General features: G+C 49.3%; 1 protein-coding gene across 1 annotated transcript in view; it reads right to left on the bottom strand.

The window, feature by feature from the left end:
* Nucleotides 1-33: 33 nt before the first annotated feature.
* The window catches only part of UBE2O (ubiquitin conjugating enzyme E2 O), a 68,084-nt gene continuing 55,471 nt past the window's right edge, over nt 34-12,646 (bottom strand). The window contains exons 13-18 of the mRNA XM_085304449.1: nt 11,796-11,885; nt 8,734-9,391; nt 7,547-7,683; nt 6,784-6,987; nt 5,948-6,005; nt 34-4,235 (exon numbers count right to left, since the gene is read on the bottom strand). Of these exons, the coding sequence (XP_085160575.1) occupies nt 3,472-4,235; nt 5,948-6,005; nt 6,784-6,987; nt 7,547-7,683; nt 8,734-9,391; nt 11,796-11,885 (1,911 nt within the window). The 3' untranslated portion in view covers nt 34-3,471. The remainder of the gene's footprint in view (nt 4,236-5,947; nt 6,006-6,783; nt 6,988-7,546; nt 7,684-8,733; nt 9,392-11,795; nt 11,886-12,646) is intronic.

Genomic DNA, 12,646 nt, shown 5'->3' with positions numbered 1-12,646 from the left:
AAAAAAAAAAAAAAAAAAGACAACAGTCAGAACTACTCACAGAGGCAAAATTTAATGGCAAGTCATCTTCCCTCCTTTATTACACCTTGGTTAGCCAAACAAAAAAAAATTCTGCAGGTAAAAAAAGTTTTAATGGTCACACAGCACTTTATACATATATTGTAAGCAACCAAGCATCCACATCTGCACGTGAACAACACACCTCTAAGCATGGCCTCAATAGTCAGGTCTTTTTTTTTTTCATTTAAATACTGTACAGAATCAAGGCTACAAACTGATTTTGTTACGCTTCTTCCCCATCCCCAGCACTTAAAACAGTTACAGGCTGTTCTTATTTATACATCACACAGTCATGTAGCCAGTTTTAAGGCTAACAATATGCATCATGCTTTGGCTTTTTTTTTTTGTGTGTTTTTAATTTTTTTTAAGGTTTTAGCCTTTTAAATTTTGTTATCCTTAAATATTACATACATACACAAAAAATTACATAGCTGCAGTGTGCTCACCACCAACCTCATCACCCAGGAGCTTCACATTATCAAAAGCTTAGAAAATTTGTAAACCTCTGTGCACGCTTCGGTTTGGGACAGCCAGCTACGGAGAGCGAGCGATGCTATAGGTAGCGGCAGCCAGGGAACAGCACGTCCCCTTCCAGAAGGCCAATAAACATCTCCTCAGTAGGAAGCCCCAGGAACCTGTGCAAAAGCTCTTGGTTACGATCAGAGGAAACAAAAACTTCATGGGTGAAGGGGAGGAACTGCCGGGCAGAGCCGGCGCGAGGGGCTCCCGGCGGCAGCGCCGGGTCCCTGCCCTCCTCCCCGCCGGGTTGGCAGCCTGACCTTCCCCTGCTGCCTTGCTGCCAGCGCCAGCCCTTGCCCACCGCTTTCCTGTGAGATGAGAGAACTGCAGAGAGTAACAGGTGGGGGAAGCAGGAAACAGCACCACCTCCACCTCCCCACCCAGCCACGCACTGGCCCTAGCGGGATTTCTCCCCCCTCACGCCAAGAGCGGCCCGTGCCGTCTCCCTCCCCACGCTTGGAGGGGGCGGAAGGACACGGCAGCCCGTCGGGGGAAGCCCAGCGGGCAGAGGAATTCAGCGCCTACAGGTCACCCGCTGTGATGATGTCCAGTAAGAGGTTTAATCATTCGTGGAACAAGCCTCTCCAACTGCCTTTCCCTTCCCTTGCCCTGAAACAGCCGCCACACACTCCTGCCCGCTCAGTCCTTTCTTTTTGGAGCCCCTTTCTCACTCACAAAGCGATTCATTCACTGAGCATCAGCGACAGCCAGGGAGAAGCCATGAGCTACATGTTCAATTCATGCTGCCCGCGGCTCCAAGCATCTCTCAGCACCCCAGATCGGGGCTTGCCACGCGGCCCGGACCGCCTGCTTGCCAGACACGGAGGGCTCCCGGGGCGCTGGAGCAGGGCCCGAGCTGCTGTGCAGGTGATCCACCCGCAGGCCAACGCTTCAAGAGCTCTGCGGGCCCGGTCTTCGTTCACAGCCAAGTCCTGCTTCCTCCAGAGCGCTGGGAGCAGCATGAACCCTGTGAAATCCTGGCAGCAGTCGGTCACGCACTAGGGCTTGTGTGCAGGCAAGCTGGCTCTAGAGCATGGCAGGGCAGCTGAAGATACCAGGCGCAGAGACCTGGGTGGAGGAGGAGGGATTTAGGCCAGTGAGTTCAGATCCTGGCCCTTCAAGTAGCAGAAAACACTTTGTAAACACAGTGGGATTAGACTGCTGCTGCTCTCAGTTTCATAATGAGGAGACCTGGGTGAAGGGAGGGGAACACAGGCACTGCTGAGCTAGAGTAAAGAGGAGTTTTGTCTCCATCCTTACTTCTGGTAGAGCTGAATTATCAGCCTGATTCCTCTCCAGCAAAGCCTGGCATCACCAGCTTCCCTGTGCCGGCTGGAAGGACAAACCGACTCTCCCTGTGACACAGACTGTGCTCCACATGGGTGCCGAGTGGGTGCTTCTCCAACGCCTAAGCACTGGGCAAATGCAGCAGTGCTGGAGTATGATCTCTCAGCTCCAGAAGTGACAGTAAGTGCATGCACACACAGAAAAAGAGGCTTCAGCAAGGTGTCCTGACTAGGAGACACTGGCTCTGATAAGTCACTGCTTCAAAGTGCTCAAGGTCACCATCTCAGACAGCTTCCTTGCTGCTGAAACATGGGCTGATCTTGCCAGCCATTTCCTATAGTGGCATCACAGCACCGCAGTCGAGATTAAGGATGTTATGTGCTGTATCCACAGCGCTACCTGTCACAGGGGATTCGAGCCATCATAGGAAACGGCATGCAAGGGAAGGAATTGATAACAGTCCACACCAGCGTCTGATGTGCTCCAGTTACTGGCTGAGTAACAGCACAGAAATGGTCACAAAATGTTGCTGCTACAATAGGACTTAGTCACAACACAACAGATCCTTTCCCTTCAGCAACCCTGGCTCAAACAGCTCCAGAATATTCATCTACAGCCAAATCGTGGAGAAGCAGCAGCCATACCAAGTTCACCATCCAGACTAGCTGCTAGATCTATAACACACGCAAGATCACCCAGGTGAGACTGAGATCCAGGGGTACCTGCAGTGCTGTGTGACAGCCAGGATGGCTGGGAATGAAAGATTCAGATACCTAAGCAAATACCAAGGGCAGAACCCTGAATCCCATGTACTTCTAGAAGACAGGCATGCATGGCAGGGAAAGGGAAATTTGCCTTACTTTGGAGAATAAGAAGTGGGGATGCCTAGAATTGCTTCCAGAAGAAAGACCAGAAGACACAGAACTAGGTGGAAACCCTGCAGCACTACCAGGGCTGAACAAGTACCAGCACAGAGCTCTGGTTCTGTGCATCAAATCCTGATCAAAGAACCTTGTAGCTATCGGTGAACAACTAAGACTACGGCAACTCTGTATGGTGAAGACAACTTCAATGCAAACACAATCCCATGTCTAAGTACATATTAGCTGGGGTAGACTTTATAAAACCCATGGTAATGCAGGAAAAAAAAAAAAAAAGAAATATCAGGAGGGCATTGCCCTTCATCTGTAGATACTACACCAATCACTTCTCCTGGCCTGAACCCCAACATAACAAACTGTTGAGTGTAGCGCTGGGTGGGAAGAGTCTATGTGTGGAAAGGTGCCCCAAGATGAAAGTGCAGAGGGAATGTGGCTGCAAGACTGTTTCTGTGCAGGTCTCAAATCTTACCATTGCAGAATCAAACTCGCAAGAGGAGCACGTACATAGGACGGGGGGAAGGAAGAAGGGCTGGGGGCAAAGAGTTATTCATGCTTAGACAACCTTTCCTTGGAGGAGCAATCAGGCCTACCAACTTCTTTGGAACAAACCAAGCTGAGGAAGAAAAGCTGGAAGGAGAAGCCAGTTTACTGGTAACAGCATTTGCCAATTCCTTTCTGCTGCTTTCCCTTCTCCCCTGCACCTGCCTGTCCCTAACCTGATGGTTTATTTGTCCTCTGTCCACTCTGGGATATTGGCCCCTACTAAGGCAGCCCGGTACTGCTGCAAGACACCACGGATGCTTTTAATGAACCCCTTGGACAAAGGGAAGAGAGGGAACCCAATGTCGGGGTAACCACTCTTCTCTGGAAGGAAACTCCTGTAGCTCTTCCTCCTTTTCTTTGGTTTCACACTAGGCTGCAAGGCAGAGTCCTGGGCAGCCTTCCCCTCGTCCGTTCGGTCTCTGGCCAGGTCTACCTCCCTGGCTTGGCCTGTGCTCTCCGAGTCTGAGTACTGGTGGAGATCACTGGCGCCGGGTGTCGAGGTTGTGAACTCTGACTCATCCAGCTCCTCCTTCCCATCGAGCGCTGAGTCGGAAAACTCGGCTGCCGCCCCTTGCTCCGAAGAGCTGCCGTACTCCCCCAGTAACTCCGCATTGTCTCCTGGGCTCTCAGACAGGGTGCCGCAAGCTGAAAGGAGGGAGGTGGAATCTGCCCCGTTTGCCTGTTCGTGGCTCCGCTCTACCAGCTCGTTCGTCTCCAGCCAGGACTCAATGCGGGACACCAGGCGCCAACCGTTGCAGCGAAAATGCTCGCGGATTTCGTGCTCAAAGACTTCCACTGGCCTGCGCAGCAGCTGCATCATTGACTGCACCACCCGGATCAGGGTCATTTCATTGTAGCAGCGGCTGTTCTCATAGCCCTCCTGAAGGCCACGGTCACTGTCAAACCCCGCCTCGTTGTAATAAGGCTCGTTCACTAGGATAAGACCTGCCAGAAGAAAAGGAAAGCAACAGGTTAGAGGAGGAACTTTGCTGTGAATCACCATCCACAGTGGGAACTGCTGGGCCTTGATTTTTGCCAACATGTTTGAGGTTCAAAGGTCGTGGCACTGTCTGAGAGATCACACCAGCTTCACCTTCAACTATGCTGATGCAAATAGCCCAAGGCTGGCAGGAAGCAGCACAGGCAAGGCACTGCAGGAGATCATGTTGCAGGGAAGCTGTGCTTTGACTTCAAGCAGTTAGTAGAGGCCAGGCTGGACAAACGGGAATCTGTAAGATGCTCTAGACTGATATCACATGGAGAGCGCTTGTGTGAATGGGTCTGCTAGGGGCTGGGTTTCTTTTAAGCCCTGCTAAGGGCACTGGCATTCATGATCCTTGGCTGGCAAGCACAGGCTTCCACCAGCATGATGCAGAGTGCACACAGAGCACAGGAAGCTAAGAGGGAGGGAAGCAGAAAGGTTTTGTAGCAAGAAAAGTTTTGCAGCTTTCTTTCCTCCCCTTCTGGCAAAGCAGCCATCAGAAAATGACAAATAGATACAAACTAAACATATCCAAAGCTTTCTCCTCCTTAAACATAACTTTTTTCCTCCTCCCCTCTTAATCAGAAGCGCAAACACAAGGTAACTGGTTTGGATCTGATCCTACTGCTTTTCCCAGCACATACCCTCAGACAGAGCAGTAACAAGACACAGCTAATCTGGTGACAAGTCACCCCATCAAGCTTTCTCCTGCCAGCTTCTAGCTTCATGTAGTTACATGTATGTTGCAACAGCACCAATGCTGCTAGGCTGCTGGCAGCCTGCCGTAAACTGCATTAGTGTTGGCAGAGATGAGATCATGGGTCTCAGGGGCCAGGCAGCAGGAGGGGGAGAGATTTGTCACTACCACCAAGGTGCTCCAGTAAAGCACTCAGTATTTCACCTTCTAAATTTGGATCCTCAGCTTTGAAAATGAGAAAAGGCATTTATCATGGCTCTCAAAAGAACGATACAGGTAGGCTGTGAGACTTCAGAGCGCCAGGAGTGGTCTGATGACACCAGGCAGAAGTCCTTGGTCTGTGTCAAAAGTTTCCCAAGTCACATTCCCAGGCTGCCTGGATAGAAAGGTGGCCTTGGGGAAAATACTTCATTTAACTTGCCTGCTCTCAAACTAGATTGTGGCAGAGCAAAACCCTGAGGTTTGAAGCCCTGGGGCAGGTCTAGACACACTTCTAATTATTCAGCTTTGGAAGCAGTGTAAGCACCAGTATTGTGTGCAAAAATTATACCCAATGTAAAATAGGGAGCTGACTCAGGATAAAAACAGCCCCATGAAGGAAGCCTGGTTTAGCAGCAACTTCAACTTCCTAACTCTGGAAACTGGCTGAGGATACAGTGGTTCACCTTTGTCAGCTCAGAATAACAAGCAAAACAGCTCTGTGGTTAACTGCTGCAGTGAGAAGAAGGGAAAGTATTGTGTCAGAGACCTGGGATGAAGCCAAGAATCAGGGCATGAGAAAAGCTTACACCTGCTTGGACTATTGACTTGGAGAGATAAGGAAAGGATGCTGCCTTATCCAGCAAGGTGAGAGCACCACCTTGTGCACAGGGGCTTGTAGATCCCAAACACCCCTGCCCCCCACCACACATTTAGGCCTGCATCCCCTCTTCTTTCCCCCAGCTCTTCCTGTCCTGCAGGCTCTGCAGGAGCATTTACCTTGGATGGAGATGAGTACTTGAAGGAGACTGGATTTACTAGTCCACCTTTCTGTCCCCTGAAACACATATACAAATGAGTCACAAAAGGCTGCAGCAGCACCAGTTTGCTCTGGGTGGGTCGGTGGCTGGGTGTGTTGAGTGCTGGACAAAGGCAGGCCCTGATCTCTAGGCTGAGCAGACACAGATGGGAGTCAGGTCCCTCTCTGCACCCCTATCACTAAGGTCTTGCAGTTCACAGAAGGAATATGACATGGTAGTGTACCTGTTGCACCAATCCAACTCTGTTGCCTTCTGCTAGTCCAGCCCAGTGCTCATCACCCGACTTGAGCCTTCAACACTGTAAACCTATTGCAGCAACACTGTAAACCTATTGCATCAGACATCAGCTCCAATTCCCCCAGAGCTACCCTAATCCGTCTACCTAAGACGGACACCATTTCACCAGCCACTGGGCTTTTTGCCACAATACAGCCCTCATCCAAAAGTCTGGGTGATGAGGACCTAAACTATGGCAGAACATCCCATATTTGTGTTGGCATCTCTGCTCCCTCTCAGCTCTGTCCAATCATGACACAGCCTGGCTGGTCTAACTACAGGCTTCTTCATCACGATAGGACAGGCAATGGCCAAACACAATCCCACAGGGAGCCAAAATATGCTAGTTATCTACTCCAGATATCTGAAACAGAGCCCAAAACCAAGGCCTCCTCCCAGTTCAAGCACAATCCGACACCAGAAGTCACCCTGGACTTTTGGCCTGGCAGCAAGTGCCTTGTTCTGAAAGCTGGCCAGGCATGACAACCATTTCCTGCAGAGGAATGAAGACAGCATTACCTTGCCTATCCACGTCCCCAGGAGGCTGACGCACACTTTGCCATTGTCGTATAGGTTGGGATTCAGTCTCCCACTGCACTGGGAGAGGTAGCGGAAGAGAGGTGGGACAGCAGGGTAGATGTTGGGGAGCTGGATATCGAAGAGAAAGAGGCCATCTTCATAGGGTGTGCGTGTGGGCCCTTTTATAAGTGCTGAGAAGAGATCCTGTAGAGAGAAGCAATATAAACTCCTAGGCACTATGAATGCCCTCTTATCACGGCAGAGTTGAATTTGCAGAGAAAGGACGGTGTGGGGGGTACGATTAACTCGGCCCTCACTGCAGACCTGCAACGAGTCAGCTCAGGCAACAAATCTTAAGACATTTTTGCTTAGAAGTTGCATTTCTACTATGGCCCCATAGCAGACCCAGCCAGTGGGTCTGAAGGAAGGCTTCACAGGATGGTCAACCCCCACCACTCTGCCTCTTAGTTACACCGTATCTTGCTGGTTGCCCACCTGCCTTTTCTGCTCAGCAGGACATGCAGCCCAATGGGCCAAACCCCTGAAAGAGGCTCCTTGCCATGAGGAGATCTGTGTTGTTTGCTGCCCCAGTCTGAGGAATGCGAGAGCAGCCATTTATGATAATTAGAGCCTTATTTAACAGGCTGCACATGTTCATGCCGCTCCAGTGCAAGGGATAAAGGCTAAGCAGGGAAATCTACAGCAAGCCACTAGTCTGCAGAGTCCAGCACCAGCACACAAGCACTTGAATACAGACACTTGCCATTCGGTCCTCAAAGGTTTTGACCATGATGCCATCAGGCAGTGAGGTGGCCAAGAGAGCCATCTCTTTCCGCACGGTGCTAAAGAACTTCTTTGCTTCTGGGGGCTGGAACTCCATTTTCTTGAAGGCATGGGTATCTGCAAGGCAAGGAGCAGAAAGGGATTGAAGCCTGCCCTTGGCAACTGCCACAGGCTTTCAGAATGCAAATTTTTCCACAAGTTATTAAATGCATAATTGGGAAGAAAAGAAATGGGGAATACCAGCAAGAGAAGCTTCAGAAGTATCTTGAAGACCCCTGACTCTTGTAGCAACAGAAAGCACCACAGCTCCTCAAGCGATCCCAGCTCCTGCGTCAACCCACACCAATTAAACTTGCTCTGGCGCTAAGCCGGGAGACAGCCTAGGGACTGCTTTTCCTCCATGTTGTACAGCAGCCACAACCTGCATCTTCTGTTCTCATGGCTCCACGCTACATTGCCCCCTGTACCGCACAAGGCGCTCTGTCCCACACCTGAGACAATGACGCATCACAGAGCGATGACCCTTTCTCTACAAAACCTGAGTGCAGCTCCTATTTCTATTTATACACACCTGCAGGTTCAGAACAGTTTGGCCACCTTTCCCTCTCAGGTCTGGCCTGGATGGCTGGCTTGCAAGCACCTTGGGCTCTGCTGTCACCAATGTTCCACACAAGCAGATGCTCCTTTTTTATTTTTGGCTGATTAACATTGGCACAAGTGAACAAGGACACTCACCTACCAAGGACATGCAGCACAAGAACGCCAGCTGTTCCTGTTTAGCTTCTCAACCAACTCATCCCTGCAGAAAAGCCTGAGCAAACCCTGTAGCTTTAAAGAAAGTATCTGCAATGGAAAGTGACTGATCTCAGAAGCCCTTCAAAGCTGTTTACAAAGTAGACAAAAGGGAAACCTGCTTCTGTGGCTTGAGAAATAGAGCTGTGTTTAGAAATGCCTCCTAAAAAGCCAGTTTAGGTCCCAGAACAAACTATGCTATAGAAAAGTTGTCTTGAATTTCTTCTCCCCAGCTAATGACTGAGATAAGGACTGGAAAGATGACTGGACACCCAGTCCAAAAGGCTTACAAGTAAAGGCTTTGGAGAAGGAGAAACACTGCAGGACAGCTATGAAGGAGACAGTTTACCAGACTAGCCTGACCCAGACACTCACCTGGAGCATACTCCAGCACAGAGAAGACCTCTCCCTTGGCACTGGTAAAGGTGACCCCAGGCTTGCCCCCACTCTGCTGACAGAGCACTGGTGTCTCACTGGGCCACTCCGACCTCACTGGTGTCTGGGCCTCTGCTTTTTCTTCCTTCTTCTCCGTCTCCACCATGGCTTCCATCTTTTCCTCCTCTGCAATAGCCACATTATCCAATGTTTTCTTTAGATTTTCCTGTAGCTTTTTAATGTCATCCAAGAACTTCTTTTCCCGAGTGGGTTTTTCCAGCTCCACAGTTGGGGAGGTGGGAGAGCCAGTCAGCAGCTGCTCCACAGTCATATTTTTTAGGCTTTCCAGGATCTTGATGGCCTCTTTTAGCTCCCGGAAGCTCTTTGGGGCTCCGTCCTTACCAGCTTTCTCTGCAGCAAGATCTGCAACTGCCATAGCCACAGCTCCCTGGACTTGTTCTTCTACTTTTTTCACCTCTTCTGCTGCTGGCTCCTCTGGCTCCAAATCCTCAATTTTTGGGTGGTCATCTTCCATGAGGCCATTGTCTGTCTCCCAGCTGTCGCTTTCATCCTCCCACTCAGAGGATGCCCCACTGGTACTGCCATCGACAGAATCATAGTCTGACTCCTCAATCTCCGATTCAATGTTGTATAAGTGCTAAAGGAGACCAAAGACAGAAAAGACACCAATCTATTTATGACTGAAGCACAGACTTTTTGTTGTTTGTAAATGCAGGCAAGCCAGTCCTTCCCATGAAAAGGGAGCTACCAGCTAAAATTTGTTGGGCTGTTTCAGTCCCCTTCCATCTCTACCCAATAGATTGTGTCTGATCCAAATAATGCACTTATGAAGCCCCATCCTCCACCTTTCAAAGTAGGGCACTGTGGGATAACTAGGGCAGTTCTAGGTGGGCTGTAGCATTCCCAGTGGCTGGAATCCAGCTGACCAAGGAAAGTATGCATGTGCCCTCAGCTACACAGATATCAGAGGGTTTTCTGAATGCAGAGCTAATTCAGAAGATATTACGTGTTATGTGTTGAGTTAGTATTTCTAGTCTCACTTCTGCACCAGCATTGGCGTGGAACCCCGATTTGGCTGTGTCCATGCTCTCTAATTCCACAGAGACAATGCTGGAGCAGAAAAACATTTATACACCAGCTCTCTTCATGTGGCACAGTAATTGCCAGAGCTCTGCTATGCTTTTTTAGCTGTTCTACATCACTGTTGCTTAAAATTCAGCTGGGACAATGAAACCTAACTCAAGCTGCTAAGCACACACTTACATAAAATGTTCTCCTCCCTTTCACTTCCTGAAAGTTGAACCTGCCCACATTCCATCTAGTCCCATCTTTTATAATCACACTCTTGCACATGGCATCATCTCTCCTGAGGTCCCCTTGCAGAGGTATACGAATGTACTCACTGCAACTATAAGCTCCATCACAGGAGCAGGGGAGCAAAAACAACTTCGCAAGGCTGCATTAGGAAAGTTACAAGATGGAGCATTTTATCCACAGGCTTCTAATGCTTGAATGATGACCCAAGAATCCTCATAATCTTGCAAGATATGATATTGACCCCAGAGGCTAAAGTACGTGGGCACTCGGTTCTGTTGTCAAAGCCTTGAATTGAACCAGCACTGTTCAGCCAGTCCTGTGCCACCCAGAGACAGTCAGCCAGCAGGGGTTAGCTGGGTTCAACACAAGTGACTGCAGGCAGGAAAAGCCATCAAAACTCACTGTCCTCAAAGCTAATCCAAATCTGAATTGGAAAGTTAATTAGCCAGTTATACCATCTTTATTTTTAGAGCTGAGAAAAAGCACCCAGACAGCTCATCTCTGGGCACATGAGCAGGCATTGATAAATCACAGTTTTACCAACCGATAATTCGTGCTCCTGACATTTCCCCAACTCCCATAATTACGCAGACAAGCACAATCGAAGGGACTGGCGTGACACAGCAGGAGCTGCTGCAGAGCCCCAGCGCCGCAGTGTGAGAACAGCCCTTTGTGGAGCGCACATCAGACCTCTGATTGTGCCCGTGATCCAAGCACATGTGACAACAGGGGGAAGGGAGACAGCAGCCTGCTTTGTAACACCCCAGCCCATTGCCATAGTGCAAGCATTGACTATTCTACTGTAATTAATGCAGAGCTGCTTGGTTTAAAAAGAAATCTTGATCAAATACTTCCACACACAAATGCATTTCTGTAGCAGAGGCGATAGTGTTCTCTGCCACACTGATGGAGACGGGACCCTAGAGAAGGTTTTCTTTTGTCTTTGGGCTGTCTGCCTTAATTTGAGGCAACAGGGAGAAGAGACACAGGATTAAAGCGTATGCAGAGCAGTAAGGAACATTAAAAGACAGTACAACAAACCCCCTAAAAACTGAACAATACAGAAAGCAAAAGAATGGGACTAAGTGGACTAGCAGTGTGACTACACCTAAATTTTTAAGCTTATATTCAACTTCTTTCCCTCCCCACTTCAGCAAGAGATTATGGTCTGACTCCTAGGTTTGCCAAGGTCACATTTTGTGTCTCTGGTCCAGCTTTTGGGGGAGTTTCTTTAGCCAGGTAAAACATTGCAGTGTCATTTCGTAAGCAAGACTGAACAATCCACTTTTTTTTTAGTGGTGACTTAGTTGTGCAATGCAGTGAGCCTGGGCTCAAGTCAGAATTGAGGATCACTGAGCTTTGAAAACCCTTCTGCAAAGCAGCAGGCTCTGGAGGCCAGGAACAGAGTTGTGATCTGAGCTGTATGCAACGCAGTAAGCGAAGGGAGCAATAGTCTGCCCATACCTTCCTGGCAGCAGTTATTTTTATTTATTTTTATTTTTTTAAAATTCAACAGCAGTGAAGACCAATTAGTTCCTCCTGACAAAAGCAAGGATTTTAATGTGCTAACAGAAGTGGAAGTCACCCTATCACATGGAAAGGCAGCTGTAAATACAGCAAGACTCCCTTATACAGTGAATCTCTATGCACTCAGAATTTAAAAACATGACTTGTCACTCAGAAATGAGTGACAGGGATACCATAAGCTGGAAACAGGACCTCACCTGAGGCAGAATGATGGTCTTGGAATTATCAGCCCACACCACTTCCACTTTACTGCTGACATCCACACGAGCCACCTGTCCAACTGAGGGCTGTAAAAACAACAACAACTTATCAGGTCCCTTTCTTTTGCAGGCACTTGCAGAGCTGGAAGGTTTTGAGACACGTATCTTCCCCAAATTGGAGGCCTTCATACCTGGATTCTCCTTAATAATATTCTCATGCTTGCAATTTGGCCAGAGAGCCAGCTGCAGCAGAAATAACAGGAGTCCTGGGATCCCATGGGAGGGAAGACGACTCCTATACATAGGGTTTTGCTGTTAATCTGAGCTCACAAAGGCAGACCACTGCTTCCTCAGCCAGCTAACCCAAGTTAGAGAGATGAAACTGCTGTCAAACTTCCTTTGCAGGACTGTTCTATCCCCACCGAGTCACTGCCATGGAGACAAGGAAAACTTACCCCCCACTCCCTCCACCAGGAGAGGACTGGGGGGGGGGCGGGGGGCATTCAAGGGCTGTGGCCTCTCTGGTGACAGCTCCACCAGGGACTCTGCCAGAAGGGGGACAGAGACCTTCCTCGGAATCGGGCTGCCCTCTAGTGGGATGCCAGGAACAGGGCCTTGGCGCTCGGCCACCCAGCAGCAAGGGCTCTCGCCGCAGCTCTTCCCAGCAGAGAGCAAGCGCAGACGTGAACAAACATGCCACAGTTGGCACACAGCACGCAGGGTAAGAAGTGTCTTACACTGGAAGATGGTTATTTGGGTCAGCTGACCAAGCACAGATTCATTTCACACTGCTGCAACTAGAATCGCAACAAGAGCCATCCTAAACCTTAACTTTTTTTTTTTTTTTT

Source organism: Rhea americana, unplaced genomic scaffold (genome assembly GCF_003343005.1).
Source record: "Rhea americana isolate MKP2758 unplaced genomic scaffold, rheAme1 scaffold_21, whole genome shotgun sequence".
NCBI lineage: Eukaryota > Metazoa > Chordata > Aves > Rheiformes > Rheidae > Rhea > Rhea americana.
The sequence above is the reverse complement of the archived record's forward strand: the minus strand, read 5'-3'. Positions and strand labels throughout refer to the sequence as shown.